General features: G+C 38.6%; 1 protein-coding gene across 1 annotated transcript in view; it reads right to left on the reverse strand.

Moving 5' to 3' along the window:
- Positions 1 to 23,956, reverse strand: part of LRRC72 (leucine rich repeat containing 72) — a 41,907-nt gene extending 17,951 nt beyond the window's left edge. The window contains exons 1-5 of the mRNA XM_007469027.1: positions 23,796 to 23,956; positions 17,987 to 18,060; positions 13,187 to 13,256; positions 4,942 to 5,023; positions 3,729 to 3,839 (exon numbers count right to left, since the gene is read on the reverse strand). Coding sequence (XP_007469089.1) covers positions 3,729 to 3,839; positions 4,942 to 5,023; positions 13,187 to 13,256; positions 17,987 to 18,060; positions 23,796 to 23,888 — 430 coding nt within the window. The 5' untranslated portion in view covers positions 23,889 to 23,956. The remainder of the gene's footprint in view (positions 1 to 3,728; positions 3,840 to 4,941; positions 5,024 to 13,186; positions 13,257 to 17,986; positions 18,061 to 23,795) is intronic.
- Positions 23,957 to 24,460: the final 504 nt, after the last annotated feature.

The following is a 24,460-nucleotide window of genomic DNA, read 5'->3' on the forward strand; positions in this document are numbered from 1 at the left end:
TTTCCAATACTGGAGCTTAATGCAACATAGAGAAAATTTGAGAAAAATGAGGAGACTAAAGATTTAGGAACAGGAGAATGGGTTAAGTATTTTGTTGCTGTTGTTGGTGGTGTTTTTTCTCTCTGTGCTGGGAAAGAGGCAGGGAGACTGAAGGTTAGTGAAAGTCCGCAGCCACAAGCAAATCTTTGACACATGCAGATATAGAAAGAGTTTGGAGGAGGGAAGGGAAGAGGAAAATGGAGCCAGAGGGGGAGGGTGTGGAAAGGTAGACTGCCTGGAGAGAAAAGGTGTGGCCTTCCTGACAGCCTGGAAGTCAGGAATTCCAGTTTGTAGGACCTCACACTCTGCAGCTGGTTTTAGGCTTCCCTGAAGCTCGCAGCCATGTGTATACTGGGTAATCTCTTGGCAGTTCTCCTCATTGCCAGTGGAGGGTGCAATGCTGAAATAGGTTAGAGGTTTACCCTCCAGGCTATTTTCTCACCCTATGAAGAATTGTAATTGATGTGGAATAATAATAATAATATTTTAGCATTTTAAAGTTTTATAACTTGAAAAGAAAAGTTTTAACACTTGAAAATACATGGGAGACTTCCCTGGTGGTGCAGTGGTTAAGAATCCGCCTGCCAATGCAGGGGACAGGGTTCGAGCCCTGGTCTGGGAAGATCCCACATGCCATGGAGCAACTAAGCCTGTGAGCCGCAACTGTGAGCCCGCGTGCCACAACTACTGAAGCCCGCGCACCTAGAGCCCGTGTTCCACAAGAGAAGCCACTGCAATGAATAGCCCACATACCGCAACAAAGAGTAGCCCCCACTCTTCGCAACTAGAGAAAGCCCACGTGCAGCAACGAAGCCCCAACACACCCAAAATTAAATAAATAAATAAATTTATTTTTTTTAAAAATGCATGGATTTCTTATTGTAGTTAATGAGCTGTGATTGCAAAGGAGGTTCATAGGAACTTAATCAGGGGACATTACTGCACAATATAATTAGTAGCTAGTAAATGCCAACATTTTTTTCTTAATTTTTTAAATTTATTTTTGGCTGCATTGGGTCTTCATTGCTGTGCACAGACTTTATCTAGTTGCAGCGAGCAGGGGCTACTGTTTGTTGTGGTGCCCGGGCTTCTCACTGTGGTGGCTTCTCGTTGCGGAGCACAGGCTCTAGGCGTGTGGGCTTCAGTATTTGTGGCACATGGGCTCCGTAGTTGTGGCTCGTGGGCTTAGTTGCTCCTTAGCATGTGGGATCTTCCTGGACCAGGGCTCAAACCCGTGTTCCCTGTATTGGCAGGTGGATTCCCAACCACTGCGCCACCAGGGAAGTCCACCAACATTTTTTTGTATAATGTCTTTAACCAAAATAGGGCAAGGGTTCAAACTGTGCATATTTGCTACCAAAAATTTTCAGAAAATGCATTTTTGGGTAACCTGACGCAGCATTTTCTCCATTTCAAAAAATGATCCCTCTACAAGATTCTCAGTTGGAACAATTTATAGTCACTATGATTTTAAATAGAGGTCATTTAAAATGTTGTGACAGGCAATGTTATGGATCTTATACTACCAGGCTGACCTAATAGCCTTTCAGAGAACTAGAAAAGGCACTCCTGCACCCCACCTCAGGGCTGACACCATTCTGCGCCCACATACACGGCTGGTAAGGCAGGCAAGGGCTGAATTTCAGACTCCACTTACCCCCCCTGCTGCCAGGCACTTTTGTTTAAGGCATAACACTGTTGACTATGATGGGGCAACCTTGATTGCTAACCTCCAAATCTTACATTGTAAAATAAGCTTGCTTAAATTATTCAGTTCTTACATTTAGCAAACTGTCCAATTAGTTTTGCATCGAGCCCCCTCAGTTCTGTAAGAAATATTTAGGCTGAGAGTTACGAAACTATAAGCTCCATAAAGGTCTAGATAGGGCCTTTCTTGTTTACTTTTGTATCTCCATCTAGTAGTGTCCTTAGTGAATGCATGATAAATATTTATTGAATGAATGAATGATAAACAAAAGAAACAAGGCATGAGTTTAAGTTTCAACATTCCTTAGTAGTCTGGTTAAAGCTCTGAGCCCTGCATTTCTACCATTAAAGAGGGAATAATTCAAATCACATCGTTGGATTGCTATGAAGATTTAAATGAGAATATAATAAGAAAGCATTTGCTCATCATTCAAACATGTTATTATAATTATTATTCAAAATGTCAGTTTTTTAAAAATCTATTTACCAATCAGCAGAATTTCTAGACTCTGTGCATCTTAATTCATTATCTAATTTACATAAACCATAATAAAACAATTTTTTGCTGTTACTCCTTCAAACCAATTAATGCTTTACAGAGTTAGCTTAATATTTGAAGCAATCCTGAGAGGTAGTTATTAGAACATTTTACAGAAAAATGAAGGTAAGAGAGAGTTCAAGATCTAGTATAACCAGTCTTTTAATCATTTAAAGACATTTGAAGCATTTGTTCAGCACAGAAGGGCCAGATAATTCAAATATGCAGGCCAATTCTGGTAAGTCTTTCACAGACCTTATCACATCTCATAAATGAGCACTGAATTCCTTAGAATTTGGGGGTACTTTTAATAGTTGGGTTTAAAGAATCTTACCTATAAGAACTTAAATCATTTCTCCTTAATATAGTAGGTATAACTGATTAACACTCAAAATATTTGAAAATTTTAATAACTCTGTGTATTGAGCTGATTAGAAGCTCCACCATCAACACCACTTTACCCATATTCAAAACACTATCTTTGGCAATTCTGAGAAATGAATAGAAAATAAATATGAAAAAAACATCTATTTTATGACCTTGTATAAAGAAGTCTACAAACTCTGAAGTTTGAAAACCATTCACTGCTCTGCGTCTTTTCCCTTGGTCCACCTACCTAGAACCATTTGTTCTGAATTGCAATTGTGTACCAGTTTATTTACCCTTCGACACTATAAGCTTAAAAACAAACAAAGAAACCAAACCACTATAAGCTTATTGAGAGTAGGAACTGTGTATTATTTATTTTTCCAACCCATCTCACACTTTCTTCAAATACTGAGGTCAGTTCCTTGCTGGGTGTGACTCAATATATATGAATTGTTTGCTGTTCACCCAATAGGAAGATTACATTAAAACGTGCTCTTTTTTTAGTGTAGGGGGAGGGAGTGTCAGCTTTACTAATATTATTCACATATCATGCGGTTCACTAATTTTAAGTATACAATTCATGGTTTTTAGTATATTCATAGAATTGTGCAACCATCACCACCTTCAATTTTAGAACATTTTCATCACCCTGAAAAGAAACCCCAGACTGTCACTCCCCAGACCCTCATCCCCCCAGCCCTGGGCAACCTCTCATTGTTGCTGTCTCGATAGATGTGCCCATTCTGGACATTTATATAAATAAATGGAAGCATATAATATGTGCTAAAACTTCCTTTATAGGTAAAACCAAAAACACAGATTTAAACATGTACCTCCTCTTTTGTTGCTTTCATCATTTCCATTTGGCATGCCATATCATTTCACAAAATTTTTTTTTTTCTACCTGTTGTTCTTTCAAAAATGTATTTTTAAAAAGAAAAAGATCTAGTCTTGTTTTCAGGAAACTATCTAAGTAGTTTTGTTATACACACTGATCTAATTTAAATTCAAAAAATGAAAAAATGTCCTGTGTTATCACTGTTTTAAGTTCTAATATAAAAGTGCAAATTAATACTTAGGGTCTTCAGATTCAGCATTCCCTTTAATTCCTTTACTGTTGCCTCAATGTTTGTTAACTCATTGTGGTGCAGCAGGAGTATATGCAACGAATGCCAAGAGTGCAGGCCTAAAAAAAATTAAAATATTTGTATAAGATTTTAAACATTTTTAATGCTAATTAAACATGCTACCTAAGCAAAAGCAAAGAATACATTACATCTGGTGAAGGGAGGAGTTATTAATAATATGATGAATTATCATTAAGAATACAACAAAGCATAACAATTCAAATAAGTGACTGTAATTTGGGAATATAGAGCCAATTTCTTTCCACTGTTTTTTTTTTTTTCTGTAGCAATGATTTTGTTTGATTCTGAAGGGGTTATTTTCCTTATCCTTATTTTGTTTGTTTTGTTTTGCCAATGTTGCTTAGTTTATAATGCCAATCCAGGAAATAGTTATTCAAATCAATATCTCCCCCAAATTGCTCAACTAAATATTTTCTTTACACAATGGGAAGCCAAATATTCCTATCATTTTATTGATTCTAAATTGCACATTTTCCCACATTTTTAACATAAGTGAAAGTGTGTTGTATCTTTGCAATAACGACATCATAGTTGAATTGGCAAGATTTCCTTTCTTCATGGAACAAGGAATCGTACTGGATCTCAAAATTTATGATATTTCAATTCTGCAGCATGTAATACAGAAGAAAAATGTTTTGTACCATACTTCTTTGTATCTCATGATCCTAGTATATCATGTACTTTTATACCAGGCTTGAAATTGTCAGTTTAGAGATTGTTGCAGGTACAAAATTAACTCAGAGTGAAACAGAAATTTGGCTGGGAAAAATTACAGCCTGTAAAAACATTTAAAACTATTTATGAAGTCATTATTTTTTATTATTGCTCCCAAACATTAAAATTTGCTTACACAATATCTAGTTTGTGTCCAACTGTGCAGTAGAACAGCAAAATTTCTATGCTAAAAAAAGATTCTTTTACATCTTCAATAAGATACATGACAATATTGAGCTAAAACCATAATCAAACAGCACATCTTAAAATGAAATGTACACAAGAACATTAAAAAATAACAACTTCCATCATATATTTCAACAGAAATGTTAAAACAGATTACTGCATGCCATGAGCAATACCATAGTTGAAAGTTATTATTTAATTGAAGATCAATTCAATCAAAAGACAAAATTTAAGATATACCTTGTATATCAAATATTGCATTGTTGTTTAGGTATAGTTCTGCCAGACAATAGTTTCTAGTTATAAATGTTATTCCACGGAGCTGAAAATGAGAGTTAGAGAACAATATTCTTTCTACAATAATTACATGTAATTACATGCAGATATAAAAATTTAATAAGAACCATAGAAGTTCAACATTTGCTGTTTTTATTAATTATGTGCAACCTTTTGATCTGGGCCATGAGTTTATGTCTGCATTGTCTTTGAAGATACGTATGATAAAAAGGGTGCTTTTAGCTAACTTAATACTCGAACTTCTCTTACCACGTCTCCACCAAACTCCCTGAAAGGTTTTCAAAGCCTCTGGAATCTGGCCTATAGTCCTTTTGCTCTCACAACCTTCCCTACATTTCTCTGCCCTATAGTCACATTGGATTTGGCTCCATATATCCACTAATTCACCATCACATATTATTAAGTGCCTATTATGTGCCAAGGGCTCTCTCCTCCGATAATGCTGAATCGTTTCTGCAGCTGTGTATGAGTCATGATTTCTCTTTGCCTGCATGACTTTTCCTCCTGGTACATTTCTGATTATTCTTAAGGATCTGCCCTAGGCTGGCCAAGGCCTATCCAACCATGCCTGAGCAGGCTGCCACAAGAAATATCCACTGCTCCAGGGATTTGTTGAGACTGTTCTTTGATCTCTTTGCAACTCACTGCTGTCTTCTTGCTCTGTTTTGACCCACTTTTTTGTTTCTCTAAACTTCCACCTGCTCCAGCATTTTAAGTCAGATCTCCTGAGAGATGGTCTAATTCTGCAGTCAATGCTCTACCTCCCCTCCCCAAGCTCTACCTCCGAGATTGTCTAATTCTGAATTCCCTTTCTTTATGCCCCAGTCTATGAACCATCTCCTCTTCTCAGGCTCACTGTCCTTTGGGTCAACAGATCTCAGCTTAGCCGAGGACTCTGTAATCTGACCACACGGGAGGTCAGTGCTAACAGCTCAACCGGCCACCATCCCCAAGGAGAAGACAAGGCACAGAATAATCCTGTTACTTTACAGCTCATCTTTTTTTAAATAAGGCCTTTCCTGACAACCCCCATGCCCATGAATCTTCCTTTTCTTGTCCACATCCAACACCTCCTATGACTTGTGCAATTACTTGATCACTAGTTTTGTGTCTTCCTTAAGGAAAGAAACGATGTTTCTTCAGTCTGTTATCCCTCCCACATCTCCATTCTCCTAATGATATGGTGAAGCTGCATCTTACTTTTAAGATTAGATTAGAAATTTGGTGCACTGTAAGAATTGAAAATAGTCAAAACACTCTTGAAAATTCTTCAAATGCACCATTAAAGTACATGATAGGAGTATTTAAACCGAATTCAGAAATGTTTGTTACCCTACAAGGAGAATCCCACTACTTTTTTTAAAATATTGACTTTATAACCTCAATAAAATTTGACAGATTTGTTTGAGTTATGAGGATGAGGCATGGTAGAGTCTTAACATGGGGCTGGTATGTTCTAAAAGCAGCCCTTAAGTTAAATGTAACAAGGCTAAATTTACTGCTTAATACAGGATCTAGCAGGGAGAAGAATCATATGAAATAGTTATTGATCAAGTGCTTCCTAATTTACATATACAGGAATATATGCTTATGATTGTAAATTAGTTTTACATGTTTATTAAAGCCTATCACAGTAACTACTGTCATCAGTTAAATAGAACTGTTTTGACCTTTGATTGGTTGATTCAGGTAGACAGATGCCAACCTGTCTGATTTAGTGAGGATTTATTGGAAATTTTACCCATGCCCTCTTGTATCTCAGAAAAGCTATTTTAGATTTGTAATCAAAGTTTGAAAATGGGTTTCTTTAATGAATTTTCTTTAATTTTTTCTTATATTTGTAACAGTCACAAATTATGAAGCTATAAAAGGCACATGTGCTGCTCATCTCATTGTCTCACAGTTTTATCTGCACGTAATTATGTGAGCACTCATGCAGGAGAACCACCAGTAACTGCATTTCAGCTTTGTTAAGTCACAAAAGGAGCCATGTTTCCCCCAGGTAGGAGAGACCGACCATTCAACACAGTGAGGGGTGGGTCCCAGTTGGCTTCATATCCCTTTCTACTCTTCCTGCTGGCCTCCTGACAGCAACTCACTACCTTCCATCCACTCCCTGATCTAATGAGAGCCACACCTAACATCAGCCTAGAAAGAGAACACCAGGGCAAACCACGACTTTTTCTTCTCTCTTTTTTCCCAGTTGCCTGCTCAACCACACATTAACAGAACATTCTAATTAGCTGAGGTTTTAATTTCTCTTGCGTTACACATGAACTCAAGAATACTAATAAACTCAACCATTTCATCTTGACTATAGAATAATAATTTTCCCAAGAGCATTAACATCTTTGGACTATGATTATTGGAATTTTAAGATTGTACCTTTTGTTGGGGTGAAATGAATGGGAGGAATGTAGTGAAAAGAGATAAGGCCAGATCATGAGAATCTTGGGGAACTAATAAAAGATTTTGTGCAGAGGAGTGTTATTGCCCAGTTTTATTTTGGAAAAAAAAAAATGACAGAGAAGAGTACTGTTTAGAGGAGATAGTAAGTATAACAGCAAGAGATGAACAAAAATGGTGTTATGCTAATTCCAAAGAATATATGGGTCCCAGAGTAGAGTAATAACAGTGGGAGAAAAGCAAAGTAGAGGGAATTGAGAGATAATTCCAAGGCAGAATTCACAGGACTTAAACAGACATTGCAATGTACCAAGTTGTTGAAGTCAAAATCTAGGAATGGGAGTTGGAAGACATGCCGATTGCTCTGACACTCAAACCATTGTTAAAGTAAAATGTTATTATAATTATCCATTTAGGAAAATCTACACTACTGAATCTAAGGATTGCCACAGGATTTATACTGAATGTGACATTCCACAAATCATATATCTTAGCTCAGGGCTTAGCACATAGCAAGGGCTCAATATATGATAGCTATTATTATTTACTATTTAACCATTATTATTTTTTTACAGAGCTGAGAGCACTTACATTTAAGGTAAAGCTCTTACAGGTAACTGCTGAGGTACTAGTGGGGAAAATTTTACACCAGCATGAATTTAAAATTAAGGAGGCATTCTTTTAGAGCAGGATTTCTCAACCTTTACAGCTATTGACATTTGGGGCCAGATAATTCTTTGTTGGGGCTGGGGAAGCTGCCCTGTGGATTGTAGTATGGTTGGCAGCATCCCTAGCCTCTACCCACTAGATGCCAGGAACACACACACCCCAGTTGTGAAAATCAAAAAGGTCTCCAGACATTGCCAGATGTTCTCCTTGTGTGTGGGAGGTGTGGCAGGGGTTGCAAAGTCGCTCCTAGTTGAGAACTGCTGGTTCAGAGTCAAGGGGACAGTCATATCTTTTTTTTTTTTTTTTTTGCGGTACGCGGGCCTCTCACTGCTGTGGCCTCTCCCGTCGCGGTGCACAGGCTCCGGACGCGCAGGCTCAGCGGCCATGGCTCACGGGCCCAGCCGCTCCGCGGCATGTGGGATCTTCCCGGACCGGGGCACGAACCCGTGTCCCCTGCATCGGCAGGCGGACTCTCAACCACTGCGCCACCAGAGAAGCCCTCTACACCAACTTTTGATCCAAGTCAGATAGCCTTGGGTTTGAACCCTTGCTCTGTTGTCTTGAGAAAGTTGTTTTTGAACTTCTTTTAGCCTCAGTTTCCTCCTAGGTAAATAAGGGAACAAAACAAATAACATGGGCTATTGGAAGGATCATATTAGATAATGGTGAAAACATCTAGCTTAGTGCTTGGGTCATAATAAGCACGTAAAAGAGGGCTTCCCTGGTAGCGCAGGGGTTGAGAGTCAGCCTGCCGATGCAGGGGACACGGGTTCGTGCCCCGGTCCGGGAAGATCCCACATGCCGCGGAGCGGCTGGGCCCGTGAGCCATGGCCGCTGAGCCTGCGCGTCCAGAGCCTGTGCTCCGCAACGGGAGAGGCCACAACAGTGAGAGGCCCGCGTACCGAAAAAAGAAAAAAAAAAGTTGGTGTATAGTACACCATACGTTATTGTACATTATTTTAGTGTGGAAAATATTATTATAAATAAGTATTTTGATTATGTTTTAGATGAAGACGTTTATAAACAATGACCTTGCCAGAATAGGTATTTTTATTTAAATTTTGTTCGTAAGAGTTGTCAACTGTTCAGTTTTTGCTACATGGTAGAAACTCAGATTCCATTTTGGACAGTTGCTTGGTGAGGCATTATATACAGGTTTCTCATCAAATGCTTACTCTAATCTGTGACAAATGAAATATACCAAAGTAATGCTAGGTCTTCCAGAAATAGAAGGATACCAGCATTTGACAACAATATTATAAGCTCACTACTAAACGTCTGTAAAAGAAAAATTTTGAGGTAATGACCCAAAACACAAACAGATCAAATGTCTATATACATTTGAAACTGTAGTATAAAATGCAAATCACTTAGATCACTCGTCTGAGCAGACCCAGCTTCTTTTCTTAGGAAAGCTGGAAAAGATGAACTGACCTAAAATTCCCTCAGTCAGGCTTGCTAAAAGATGAGACAAGGCAGGGAGTCTTCAGAAGGCCTCAGTTAATATGCACCTAAGAGCAGCTGCCTCCCACTAATTACATCAGCGGAGATTAGAAAAAGATGACCCAGAAAGAGAGGAGCTGCAGAACTAGTAGATATCTATGCAGTACAAGGAGAAAGCAAGCCCTCGGAGAGCATAATGAAGGAAGCAGGGCAGCCTGAGCAAACCTAGGAAAGCTGGGGCATTGCATGTCCTCAGAAACAACTTGTACCTATTTAATTTGCTGGTTCAAGGTCAGACCAGAAGCTCCAGTTTTATCATCCACTACATAATAATGGGGAAAAGTGCGCACCCTTCAAGCATGTTAGGCACCAAACACACCAAACTACATTCATCCTTTGTCTCCCCAAACCACTGCTTTCTCTCATTCCATTCCAGGCAGTTTGCAACCACAGTTTCCTCACCAGGAGTACACACACCTTCTGCCCTTCCTAATTCTATCACTAGAGCAGGCACCGTCACATTTATTTTTATATTCTATCAGTAGCCTAATGCAAGTACAGAATAAACCAAATTACAGAGGATGCTTTGGGCTCCAAGTAACTCCTAAGCTCAACTCAAACTGGCACATAAATTAGAACACTTATTATCTCACATATCAAGGAGCCCAGAGGTTGTGAGAGCTTCAGTCTGAATGTCTCAATGCTTCTCTGAGCTCTGCTTTTCTCACAATGTTGGCTACATCCACGAGTTGATAGGATGGTTCCTGGCTTACTAGCCAGGCAAGAAAACATCCAGAGGGAACAAGGGACCTCTCTTCTAGTGCTTTTTCAGGAATAAGGAAACCTTTCACAGAAGCCTCCCAGTAGCTACCTCCAATATATCTATTATGACAACCGGGTTATGAGCCAATTCATTGACTAGCCACTCACAAGGAAGATGGGATTATCCTGATTGGTTTAAACAGTTCAGGCTCCACCTCTTGGAAGTGGGAATGGAGCCACCTACCTGACTAAAAAGAGGGATGTACCAATACCTTAACTCAGATTCTGCTGTATAGGTAAAAGAATAGAATGGATAATGAATGGACAACCAATAATCATCAGTACATACATCTCAACAAAGTTGTTGATTGAATAAATGAATAAACAAAATAAGGTGTGTTCATTTTATTTTACTATTTTGTGCCTTACTTGTTCCTAAATAAAGGGTAGCCTAATATAATGTAAGAACAATGCTGGTCACAAATTTAGATCATTGTTAACAAAACATTACAATTCTAAATATTTGTATTCCTTTGTCAATGTTGATGTTTTTCACCATGATTCTTCATACCATTTCTATTCTGGCATAGTAACTTCTTAGTGGTCCACCTAATATAATCTAGATACTAAAGAAAAGTAATAATCAAAATTTTCCATGTGAGTTTTGATGAAGTACTATCATAGGTAATATGCCCGTTAGAGTTTTGGATCCTGAATAAGATTTTCATTTTTCATAGAGTGTGAATACTCAGGCAACTTAGCAACCAGTCAATTATTGATCAATAGAAAAACTCACGTTAGCTTATGCACTCATCTCCTGACTTAAAACTAATTTCAAATATGATATCCTTTCAGAATTATATGGAATAAATGTCTATTTTTAAAGAACAAAGTTAAGTGATGGTTATTTTGGAAATAGTATAGTGTGTTGAGCATAAATAACCAAACACAAGAAGAGAATTTAGCCCTTTGTTGCACCCTTTCCCCACCCACCCCTTCCAAAACAAAAGAAAGTACAATAGTTGACAGTGTATGCAATCCCTTCCTATGTACGTAATGTATCTGTAATTCAACTGTGTGAAAATTCAGTGACTGGCTGAAGGTGGGATGGTGTCCACTACAAGAAAGCCAAAAAATATTACAAAATCCCTAATTATACCTCTCCCTTTAGAAATATTGCCAACATTTGTACATTCTTTCCTTCAAAACTGAATACTGAACTCCACAAGGAACACACATGAAAAGCAAAGATTAGTCACTTTTGCCATGCTTGATGAGTTCCATCTTTTTCTAATCAGAGGTCACACACTGTGACCCAGGATAATTTTTGGAAGAGTATTTAAAAGAGTTTTGAACTTGTATGCCCTTAAGTAGTGTGTGCACTTTCCATTTCAGTTGTTAGCTGCCTGGGCCTTGAATGTATTTGTGTTTGTTCTCCTAGAAATTATTTTAAGCTTATGAAACTTATGCTTGCACTTAATACTAGAAAAACGTTCATTTTCCATTTTCCACTTGGTTAAAAGAACAGACTGAAAATGCAATGTAATATTGAAATACTCTCATAAACATGGATGCTTAAAGATTCAATGCTGTGAATCTGGACTATTGCTTGACAAGCAGACTACTACTGAAAACTCAAATTATTATTTTTTAATCAGCTGGTGTTTGAAAGTTTAAATTTAAAATGCTAAGATTGGGTCATCAATTTATAATAAACAAAATACAAGCTGTTGGAACGTCCAACTTTAGAAAGTTGAGAATGACTAACTGTAATGATTGTTTTGGCTTGAATTGTAGTTCAGTCCTGCTCTATGACTTGAAGAGAGCTTGGAGTCCCACTCAGGACTCCACTACAGAGGAGGCACTGCCAGCTAAACCCTAGCCTCGAAGTAAAGCTTCAAGGGCCACACTCAGTGCCCTTGAAAAGCATTCCCTGCAGTTGGGGACATGTTGGCTTAGTGCCTGGGACTTCCTGAAGAAGCTAGATCAGTCTGGGTGGCAACTGGGAGGTAATCAATCTTTCTGACAGCAGGACAAAGGTGTGTGAGTTCTGGGAAATACATGTAGGACCATTGGAGGAATGCTGATCTAGGGCACTTTACAAAGGATCCTGCCCAAATGGGCAGTTTGCCAAGGCCAGGAGATGCTCAGTTGTAAGTACCACTGGGATACAAGGTGAAGGGAGGTCAGGAGTGGCCAGCGAAGAGGAATTAGAGTTGGAGGAACCTAGCAGGGGAGCTTCTGAATAACCCATTAAGAGAAGTAAACTCTGAACATGTTGACACCAGAGGGAGCAAATCAAATAGAAACTTTGTTTTTCCTTTGCCTTTGCTCTGCCTCCACTCCTCCCCATTCCATACCAACCCTGGAGAAGGCTAGGGTGGAGGTGAGAGGCAAGGGAAACAACCAACCACACCCACCTTGCTAATGAAGCAGGCAGGTGGCCATCTGCAGTCAGCCCTAGCTGGATAAGGGAGGGGAGATAGAGGGATGTCTCATTTACGAATTAACATATTCACCTCCACATTCTCATTTCTGAACTGAGAGTATGACTATGTCTCAAAATGGACTGTAAGCTATTGAACTACATAAGAGAGATAAGAAAGGTCATGAGACTGCCCAAGTTTTCTTCCGGGAAACTGGGAAGCAATAGTTTCCACTGAGCAGTTTTGAAAGCACATGGGAGAAAAAAGTAAAGTTCCAGTCTGATAACATTTCACAAATCGTGCTATTCAATATACCTGTTTATATATATATATATATATATATATATATATATAAAGTTTCTTACCTAAATTAAAATTAGGAGTATAAAGTATTAATACTTTTCATGATCAGTTCTATTAAAAACATGAAATTAAGATAGCAATTTAATTATAGAGCCATTTAAGATCAAATATCATACTACCTTGTTATGATGTATCCATAAGTATTTTAATTTTTTAAACCTAGAAAGATCAATGACCTCTGTCAGTTCCCTGGAAAAGAAAACAAAAAGGGAACATTAGCAATGATTAATTCATTCATGGGTAAGGTGGCTTACGTAGTATGACTCTGGGAGAACTGGAAAGGCCTCTCTCTGTCCTTTCAAAATTACTGGCACTCTTATATGTGCTAACTTCCTAAATTCCGTCTTCAAAACTTCGTTCACTTGGGTTAAGATTTTTGTCAGCTAGTAAAATGAATACTACAAGAGAATTTTATGACATTTGTAGAAAATTATACCTCATTATGACTGAATTTTTTGAGACCTTAATTTTAAAAGATTTCACTGAGGAGAGAGCAGAGGAAGAAAAGTGCAGAAGACATGGGACTTAAGGTAAATATGGGAAACAGCCTTGACTCCTGCTTCAACAGTGCCTGCAGGGTCCTTACCCTGAGGTTGTCCAGATCTTGGCCAAACTGGATTTAAGACATGGAAATTGTAGGACACCAAGAGACAGAGACTGGGTTAAGTGTTTTATTCTCCCTTTGTTGTTTATTAAATATGGGGTCAAAAATGTTACCCATCCTTCTTAAACTGTGCAGGACTCCAGCTGCCCAAGTGGTCGTGAGTCTTTTTGGTGATGCAGCTCACTCAGCGAAGGGGCAGACGTAGGGTGTGGTGGAGGAGCTATCAGCAGAGAGAGCACAGCCTCTGCAGATAGTTGGCCCTTTGACTGCTGTGGGCTGGAGTATTCTGATCTCTTTTATTTCTCAGGACAGAAATCGTGAGCCCAGGCCAGGTATGTACACATATATGTCTCTATTAAACACTTATAGAGCACACTCTGTGCAAGGCACTTTTCTAAACACTTTAAAAATACTAATGTTAATTAATATTACATTTATTAACTTGTAGCAACATCCTTTCACAATTATATTTAACCTTGGGACACTGAGGGACTAATTTTTTTAAATGTTTATGAAAACATATTTTTTGTCATGCAAACTACATTTCTAAACAAAAGAAACCCTTCTCGCCAACTTTTTATATTGGAAAATTCCAAACCTAAGAAAAGTTGAAGGAATAGTACAGTGCATGCCTTCATAATTTTTAATATTTTGCCACATTTATGCTCACTCTTTTATCTATATATACAATATATCTATTTGTGGGTTGATAATTTTCTTGGTGAATCATTTGAAAATAAGTTGCAGACTCTGATTTGTAAATACTTCAGCACACACATCCCTCAAATAAGGACGCTGTCCTGCATAACCCCCATACCATTATCACACTTAGGAAAATTAAAATTGAATTCAATGATATCATCTAATACACTACCATTCATATTCAGATTGTTCCTGTTGCTCCTACATTTCTTTTATAGATTTTTTTCTTTATTTAAACCCAGAATCCCATCAACATTCAGGAATTGCATTTTCAGTTGGTATAACCCCTTAGTCTTCTTAAATTTAGAATAGTCACCTTCTCTTCTTTGTTGACTTTAACATTTACTTTCTTTCTTTTTTTTTTTTTTTTGCGATATGTGGGCCTCTCACTGTCGTGGCCTTTCCCGTTGCCGGACGCGCAAGCTCAGCGGCCATGGCTCACGGGCTCAGCCGCTCCGCGGCATGTGGGATCCGCCCAGACCGGGGCACGAACCCGCGTCCCCTGCATTGGCAGGCGGACTCTCAACCACTGCGCCACCAGGGAGGCCCTTAACATTTACTTTCTGAAGAGTCCGGGACAGTTGTCTGATAGATGTCTCACATTCCTGATTTGTCTGATTGCTTCCTCATGATTAAATTCAAGGTAGATCATTTTTCAATTACAAAGGTGGTAGTTACTGCATCACACCGGGAGGCAAAATGATGCCACTTTGTCCCATTCTTGGTGAAGCTAAGTTCAGTCATTTGGTTAAGGCGGAATCTGCCAGTACTCTCCGTTGTGAAAGTACAAATTTTATCATTGAAAAGTAATATCTGGGGCAAAACTCTGAGTGATTTGACATTGTATATACTGCAAAATGATCACCAGAGGAAATCCAGTTACTGAAACCATACAAAGTTAATATAATACTATTGACCGTATTCCTCATGCTGTACATTACATCCCCAAGACTTATTTTACAACTGGAAGTTTGTACCTCTTGATCCCGTTCACCTATATCATGCCCCACCCCCAAATCCCTCTTCTCTCTGGTAACCGCCAATCTGCAGAGAACAGATTAGTGGTCCCCAAAAACTATTTATTTAATAGATTTAGCTTTGATTAATAACCTTTACCTGAATCAGTAGATTTGGTATTATGAAATGGTAATCTTTCTATTGCTCTCATTCTTTTTACATTTATTAGCTGGTATTCTATAAAAAAGATCTTCCCCTCCCCTTTATTTCTCTCATTCCTTCTCATCTCCACCTTTCTCAGATTTGAAGAGTTTTTCCTTAATCTTACTTTTTTTTTATTCTCAAATTACCCCAAACAAAAGACTTTTCAAGCAGCCCACCTTGTCCTTTTGACGTGTACCGTTAGTCTTCGAGCACTTCCCTGGCACAACAAAATATTCTAGGCTTCTTCAAAGCAATTTGTAATAGATTTACACACATAATGCATTCTCCTCTTTCACTGTAGATGTGTAGCTAATTTCTGGGAGGGGGATTTGGACCCTGACACATTTAAACTATTGCACTGGACAACAATGATATTATGTTAGCTTCATTATTTCCTACGAAAAATAAAGCAATCACTACGTGGTAGCAGAGAAACTCAAGCCCCACTTAGAGTATCTCTCCAAGAATCCCAGGAGAGTTATTTTAATACATTAATGCTTAAAAATATCAACTGTGTCAAATAAGTGTCATTAATTTTCTTGTAGTAGTAGTACTGGTGCTGAACTTTCTGCTATTAGATAATGTAATAAAGTGGCTCACTGTTGAGGGGAATTTAACTCAAGTCAGAAGGGTTTATTCTGCATATAAACCCATCCTAAATCAATAATGGGCTGTTACATTTTAAGGTGAGGCCAATGGAAGACAATGATAGGAAATTCTACTACTAATGCTGGCAATGACTCGTGCTGACAATAATACGACAACTCTATTGTTACAGTATATGTGCTGCATGATTTCTCAAGGAAACACTGATAGGATATTTTCCAAGGGCAACAAAGACTTAGGCAAATAACCCAGTTTACCCAGTTTATTGGCATCTGGACTGTGAAACATTTCTTGTACCCAAATGGATTAAATGATGACTTAGTATTCTTAGGATTCAAAACGTTTTGTCCTTTAATTGAGAAGACCACCAATTACCACTGTCAGAAGATCAATATTTCTATTTTTTTCTAGTGTTTAAAAGCTTTTCTTATTGTTATCTACTTATCTTAGTGATCAAGAGTGTACAGTTTTTAAAATCATGAAAGGCTTAGAGATGCAATCTTTTGAAGACAAGAAAAATATTTATTGTTATTATAAAACTAACTGATCTATAGGAAGGTTCAAAGCATGACCTTAAGTTTGTCAGAATTACCTACCACACTTGTTCCATTCTAAGATCATTTTTAAAAATCTTATATTTGTCAGCTATATATTCCCTTACTACCAAGAGATTCAGGGCCATTACAGAAATGAATATTATTCTAAATATTATTCATCACACTAATAAACTAAACATATTAATATAAAACAAAAGAAATATGTGTATTCATAAAGGGTTTCCTCAAATCACTAGAGATAAAGTGATTAACTTCATTGATAAAGTAGGACATTTTCTTTAAAAAGCAGCTAAGTTCCGAATATTATGTACATGTAGAAATATGTTGTCTATTTAAAAGTAATACATGGAATTCACAGAGATCAAAAAGTATGAAGAAGGGAAAGAAGAGTAGGAATACGGTCATTATGATGAAAATACTAACTGCGACTACACAGGTGTCACTTGTTGGCTAGTAAAACCTGTGCTGTCAGCATCTAACGGAACACATACTTCCTCTTCCACCTGGGTACTATCTCAGGCACCGTGATTGCTCTGTAGAAGAACCCACTTTGCTGTCTGCCACCTCGGGGAGTTGGAGTGGGATCAAAGAAATAGATATAGAGAAGGTATATAAGGGAGAAGTTTCGTACTTACCAGTAAAATTAGTATAAAGGTTGTTAGGTAGAGATTATAGTATGATAGGGGTTATTATTATAGTATAGTGGTGTAATGAGTCATCATTCTCTAATAGTAGTGGTAACATTAACTGTACTAATGCTGACTGAGTACTTACTGTGTACGAGACCCTTCTCTACCTTCTACTAACTCACCTAATTTTCACAACAACCCTGTGAAGCAGATACTACTGTTATATGCAGGCAGTAGGTTTGCCAGATACAACACAGGATACACAGTTATATGTGAATTTCAAAGAAACAACAAAGGTCTCAATGTAGTGTGGGACATATTTATACTAAAAAAATTATATTCATTTGTTTCTCTGTAATTCACATGTAACTGGATGTTCTATATTTTTTATTGGCTAAACCTGACAACCCTAACAGAGAGGCTTATGACCCACCCACGATCACCCAGCTGGAAGAGATAGAAGTGGGATTCAAACTCAGCCTGACTCCATAATCTTTGTTTTTATCCATTTCAGGATCCTGCATCTCCAGTAGAGACTGTGGGTACCAGCGAGTGTGTGCTACTTGCCTATCCACAGAAGGGGAAAACAATGGAAGAGAACATTTGAATCTATGAAACATAACATGATGCTCTTCTATTTCGCATATAAAGTACACTTACTTTTGAGAAAGAAACAGCTCAAAGACATCAGCATCCTTCTTGTGGCCACATATCTTTAGTTGATCTTCAACTGCCTGATAACATATAATTAATCTGTCAAGCCACATTCCACTGAGCAAAAATACTGAGACATTTACAGTCAATAACAATAATGTCTACAAGAAGATCAAAAGAAAGGTGAATATGGAGGCAACTACTCTAAACTGATAAATTCCAATGCTACAATTATACATTACTTAATCATTTTTGTGGTTGAATTTCATTATCCTTAATCTTGGGCACAGATGTGTAAACAAATTTTAATCAAGAGAAAAAATGTGTATGTGTACATACACACCAAAACCAAGTATTCGATTCTCCGTGAGGAAGAGTAATCTGGTCTTTAAATATCTGTAAATGTACCTTCAAGCATGAAGGACTGATATTTGGTAGGTTTTCCATATTTGCAGAAGACACAGTATCAGGGTTGGAGGTGGAAGGAGTAGAGTATAATGTACATTATCATATAGGGGCTTGGCACCCTGGAAATTCTCAATAAATGTCAGACGAATGAATGAGTGAATAAATGTTTTCTTTTCTCTGCAAAGAAACAGTGTCTTCATGTTTCAAGAGTTACTAACATACTTGCACAATGGGAATTTTTGGTGGAGAAGTAGCAATTTTTATTCCCATAGGTTTTTTTTGGAAAACACTTATCCAACAACAGCTATTTAACTGCTTTGCTTTTTCTTCTTAAGGTCCTTTACTAAACTACAAAATAACATTTATAGGCCACATGGCCTAAGATGATATGGAAAAATTAAAGCCCATCTATAATTTGTCAATGAGGGAGTAAAGCTAACAAGACACAACAAAAGTGGAAAGTATAATCATTGCACTTCTGGAATCTGACAAACATTGTAATTACCAGAGTCAAAACAATCACCAAATTTCAGCTGGGATTTGTTGTGGGTGGTGAGGTAGTAATGTCAGAAAGGGATTTATGAAATTTTGACAATGGTTTTATTATTTAGTAGAGGATATTAGAAGAGTTAGATTTAATGGGATGAACAAATATCTAAAGAAGTGAAAAAGACAGATACCCCAGGGATGGAGAGCAGCTGCTAATTTATATCCCAAACTCCCTTTGTGACCCTGTTACACAACCTGAATCTTGGGGCTTAGAGAACTTATTGGCTCAGGTGTGGGCATTTCCATCAGGGTATTTTTGTGACCATGATAAGTGGGGCTTAGAAAAACCCATTGGATCACTCTTAGGCATCCACATCTGGGAATTTTAATTTAACATCCAAAGTTAGTCATTCCAGAGAGCTTCTACTGTACACAGCCAATCTCAATTTCACCAAAATGTTTGGAATGTTAAAGCCTGGTCAAATTAGAATTAAAATTTTGCAGCTATCTATTAAAATTACAAACTTGCTTTTAACTTGCTCCCACAATTTCACATCTAGCACTCAGAAATACACCAGTACATACACACACACGCAAAATGTGAATACCACTGCTCATCTCATACATACATTGTAGTTGTCAAATATGCCCCATTAATTGGAATATGGGTTAAATTAAAATGTAACTTCTCAATAGAACGCTGTGCAGTAACTTAAAAATGTAGACAGATGGATATATAGACCTATAAAGATAACCAAAATATATTTTTAAGTTAAAATGTCATAGGCAGGGCTTCCCTGGTGGTGCAGTGGTTGGGAGTCCGCCTGCCGATGCAGGGGACACGGGTTCGTGCCCCGTTCTGGGAAGATCCCACATGCCTCGGAGCGGCTAGGCCCATGAGCCATGGCCGCTGAGCCTGCGCGTCCAGAGCCTGTGCTCCACAACGGGAGAGGCCACAACAGTGAGAGACCCGCATACCCCCCCCCAAAAAAAAATGTCATAGGCAGTTTTGTTACCAATGATATTTATATGCACACAAAACGCACACACTCCAAGTTATTAACAAGTTATCACTTGAGATCATGAGGGATTGTCACTTTTTAAGCAATCCACTTTTCAATAATGTTTGAATATTTTATGATAAACACATATTAACTTAGTAATCAGAAATTAATACACATTTTGAACATTTTAGCCAAGGAATGAGTATTTTAGGATTTAAATCAAATTTTGAAAATAAAAACATGAAAAGGGAAATTGAAACTATTGTCATAATATGTGAATCACTGATGTAATTAATTATTTATTTACACAGCTCTTTATCATGGCATGTTTCCTTCCAACTGAAAACTTCATACGAATCTGGTAACAAGAAAGTCAAAATGCCAAAGAACTCAAAAATGTGCCAAGAAGTTTCAACTTTCAGTGAATCCGTGGTGGAGCAGTTCCAGTTCCCAAACAACAAACAACTTCACTAGCAGCATATTCCTTTCATCTAAAGAAGCACAAGAATTCTTTCCCTGGACTATTTTTTTTTATTGTGGTAAAATATACATAATATAGAATTTACTATTATAACTGTACAGTTTTGTGGCATTAAGTGCATTCACATTGCTGCTCAGCCATCACCACCATCCATTTTCAGAAGTTTTTCATCTTCCTCAAATGAAACTCTGTACCCATTATACACTAACTCCTCATTTCTTCCCCTGTTGCTGACACCCACCCTTCTACTTTCAGTCTATAAATTTGACTACACTAAGTACCTCAAATAAATGGAGTCAGGCAGTATTTGTCTTTTTGCGACTGGCTTATTTCCCTTAGCATAATGTCTCCAAGAATCATCTATGTTGTGATGTATGCCAGGATTTCCTTCCTTTTTAAGGCTGAATAATATTCCATTGTATGTATATACCACATTTTGTTTTTCCATTTAACTGTCAATGGACACTTGGGTTATTTCCACTTTTTGGCTTTTGTGAATAATGTTGCTATGAACATGGGTATACAAATATCTGAGTCTCTGCTTACACTTGGTTTGAGTATATATTCAGAAGTGGAATCGCTGGATCACATGGTAATTGTATATTTATTTTTTTAAGGAATTGCCATACTATTTTTCACAACAGCTGCACACAACACAGCTGTACTGCACACAGCTGCACTCTTTAATATGAACATTTTAAAAGTCGTAGGTCCAAACAGATCATTCAGCCATTTATTGAACCACAAACTACTTTGTCTTAGTCCAGGCTATGACTAGTTTACTCTAAGGCTAGCTAGTAAATGTAGCAATGAATCAGGAAAGGTGCCTACTCTCTATGACTAAACTTTTAGTAAGAGAAGGAAGTATACACAATGTTGCAAAAGAACGTTGCAAATATTAAAGGCTAATAGAAAAGGAAAATATGTTCGGTGAATTCAGAGGAAGAAGAAAATACTGTCAACCCTGGGAACTCTGAGAGGATTTTAGGGCAGCACTGACAATTGGGCTGGGTCTGAAACGGTGAGGAGAAATTAGACACAGATATCGATGGATGGGCATTTTAGACACAGGGGAGTAAGTACACAAAGGAGAAAAAGCAGGGGAAGAAAGTGTGAGGCGTTAGGGGTGTACAGCCTTTGGCTGCAGGGAAAGGCACAGGGAAGGCAATTGTGAGGAATCAATTTTAAAAGGTGGATTAGGGTCATATTATTTGTGCTAACTTTGAAATTTAGGCTCAGAAGTGTGCACCTACTGCTCAAACAAAACTTTTATAGGTCCTAAGAATGCTAACCTAAAATCACATATTTTATGTAATCTGAAATTTAAATTTAATTTAATTTTATACGAGATATATATATATACATATACATGAAATATATATACTAACTGCACGGTAAAATCAGTGTAAGGAATTCCAATAAAGTTCTGATTTTTCCCATGACAACTACATCAATGCTTTTAAGAAATATGCAATATCAAGTTATTTCAAAATCATTTTTCCTTTTTTTGTGCCCTTGTTTTGTCGGGCTGTAAAAGAATGGGCTTAATAACTATTGGGTAATTCATCACTGTACTCAATTCTGGGGCAATAGAGAAGTATTATAGGATTTTTAAACTGGAGAAAAGATGTGACAAAGCTAAATCTCAGGAAGATGACTGTAGCAGCACCATATATGATGGCCTGGGGTGCATACAGAACTGCAGATAGGAAGCAAGGTTGCCTCTGGAAAATCAAGTCAAGAGCTGATGAGCCTGCCCCAGAACAGTAGCAAGGGAGAATAAGCAGTGAACAGATATGACATGTGATGTACAAAGAGAACTGATGGGAACTGGCAAGTAACTAGAGGCAGAGACTAAGGACAGGGAAAGTCACAGGTGATGATGATTGTGTGATGACATGATGATGAGACAGGTGACTGGGAGGGAAGATGCCTGCAGTTGAGAAATGCTGAAACTGAGGCACTGGTGGAACATACAAGTCAAGCCGTCCATCAGGAAGCTGCAAGTGGGAGAGCGGATCTCACCAGAGATGTCAGGGTGGGTGTGTACAGAATGGCCAGTCGGCCAGCACAGAGGAGAGAGTGGGACCCAGGTAAGATCATCGTGAAGTGTCTATATTTAGAAAGAGGAGGAGAGAACCAAGCTGGATAAGGAGAAAGACGGGGGATTGTTATAAAGTGAGGAAGAGAAAAAGACAGTGGGAACTGAGAGGGAGGATTTCAAGAAGGTAGAATTTGAATCTGCAGTGTTGCATAGGGTGGTAGAGGATACCACTCAGAAAAGGTATTCAGGGGCTTCCCTGGTGGCGCAGTGGTTGAGAGTCAGCCTGCCGATGCAGGGGACGCGGGTTCGTGCCCCGGTCCGGGAAGATCCCACATGCCGCGGAGTGGCTGGGCCCGTGAGCCATGGCCGCTGAGCCTGCGCGTCCGGAGCCTGTGCTCCGCAGCGGGAGAGGCCGCAACAGTGAGAGGCCCGCGTACCGAAAAAAAAAAAAATTTCAGCAACCTGATGAGGAGGAAATGTTAGCTTTCAAATTAACTGATTGACAAAACAGGAAAATAAAAACAACCCAACACAGAACTTGGGTGTAGACAGTTCTAGCATGGAAAGAATAAAAGCAACTTCTTCCACTGCAGATGCCTTGGAATCTGGATAAAGGAGAAAAATGTTTGAAAATTGCTAGATTATTAAATCCTATAAGAATCAAGACTGTATTAAAATCTATAGGAAATATCCTTGCTTTGACGATTTACATACTGTAATGATAAATTCCTACACCTACATGCAATACACATGCACCACAAGTTAGTTAAGATTTAGTGTGAAGTTTTCAGTTCATTACAGAACTTTCAGCCTTGATTAATCATCATAGCCCCCAGCCTTTCTAGGCAAGTGTGAGAACTCAAGAACACCTTGCTAGGTCCTAAGCGGCGTAACACAATTTTGACATTTTTTTTCCACTCAAATATTCTTTTAGCCATTACCTTAACTGCCCTCAACTCTGCTTGTATTGTCCCTCAAAGAACTTTTCCTCCCCAGTGTGTCGATCTGCACTTTAGGGAAACATTTCAGTGTTATATATATGTGTATATATATATCTCCTTTGGAGAGTCAAGACTCCAAATTTATGGCCTTATTACCTAATCTCTAAACTGCCATAATTATATATTCAGGAGATATTAAGTGGGGAAAAGTCAGTATACATCAGTTAGTGTGGATCAGGGGCAGTCCCCAAACCCCACCCAGGTGATTACAGGCCTCTAGCCCCAGTGGAGGGTTTGGCTGAGGTCCGCCGTTGCTCCATCCCTCCACCCTGGATCCCAGAGGTGGCTTCCAGCAGACTAGGGCATCTGACAGGCCCCCTCCTCACCGCCCCCGCCCCTGCCCCCGCCCCGAAATGCTCCGTGATCTGGGGAAGGGGGAGATGCTTACTCTACGGCTGATTTCCAGGGCGGCATCTGCCGCCTTCGCTTGGCTTGTCGTGTGTTGGAAGGCACAGGGCAGATGTTCGAGGTACCCAGTCATCAGGACACAGGGGGACTCAGCAGCACCTATGATCAACCCAGCCTGGCCTGCGGCTGATTGTTCTGACAGTTACCAACAGTTACCAGAACCTTGTTGACTAACAGCCAATCCAAAGTAGGGAAGATCTGAAGCCAAATCCTGACTTCTGTGACGTTCGCGCGTGTGACCCTGCAACACCCCGCGTCGTACCTCAGATACACTAGTGTTTCCCCTGCACTGGGTGCTGCGTGCCATACATGCCGGAAAGACAGCATATGCCAGAGACCATGAGTGTGTCAGAGGACCCCAACTGCAGTCACTGAGTAATAATAATTTTATTGAGATATAAATATCACAAAATTTACGTTTCTGAAAATTAGATGGGTCTGGAAAACACTGGCCGTCCCGGAGGGTAGGGGTGAAGCAGTGCCTGACAGAGTCCTAGGGGAGCTTAAGGCAAAAGGGAAAAAATAATCAATACTGCTGATCCTCTCTTTATTTGAAAATTTGACATTTTGTTCGTCATGTATGTCTTGCATTAATTTTGATTTTCTAAAAACATTGCATTAAGGTTTATTTTGCTAAGTTGAGTC

This window comes from Lipotes vexillifer, unplaced genomic scaffold (assembly GCF_000442215.2).
Source record: "Lipotes vexillifer unplaced genomic scaffold, Lipotes_vexillifer_v1.1 scaffold623, whole genome shotgun sequence".
Classification (NCBI taxonomy): Eukaryota; Metazoa; Chordata; class Mammalia; order Artiodactyla; family Lipotidae; genus Lipotes; species Lipotes vexillifer.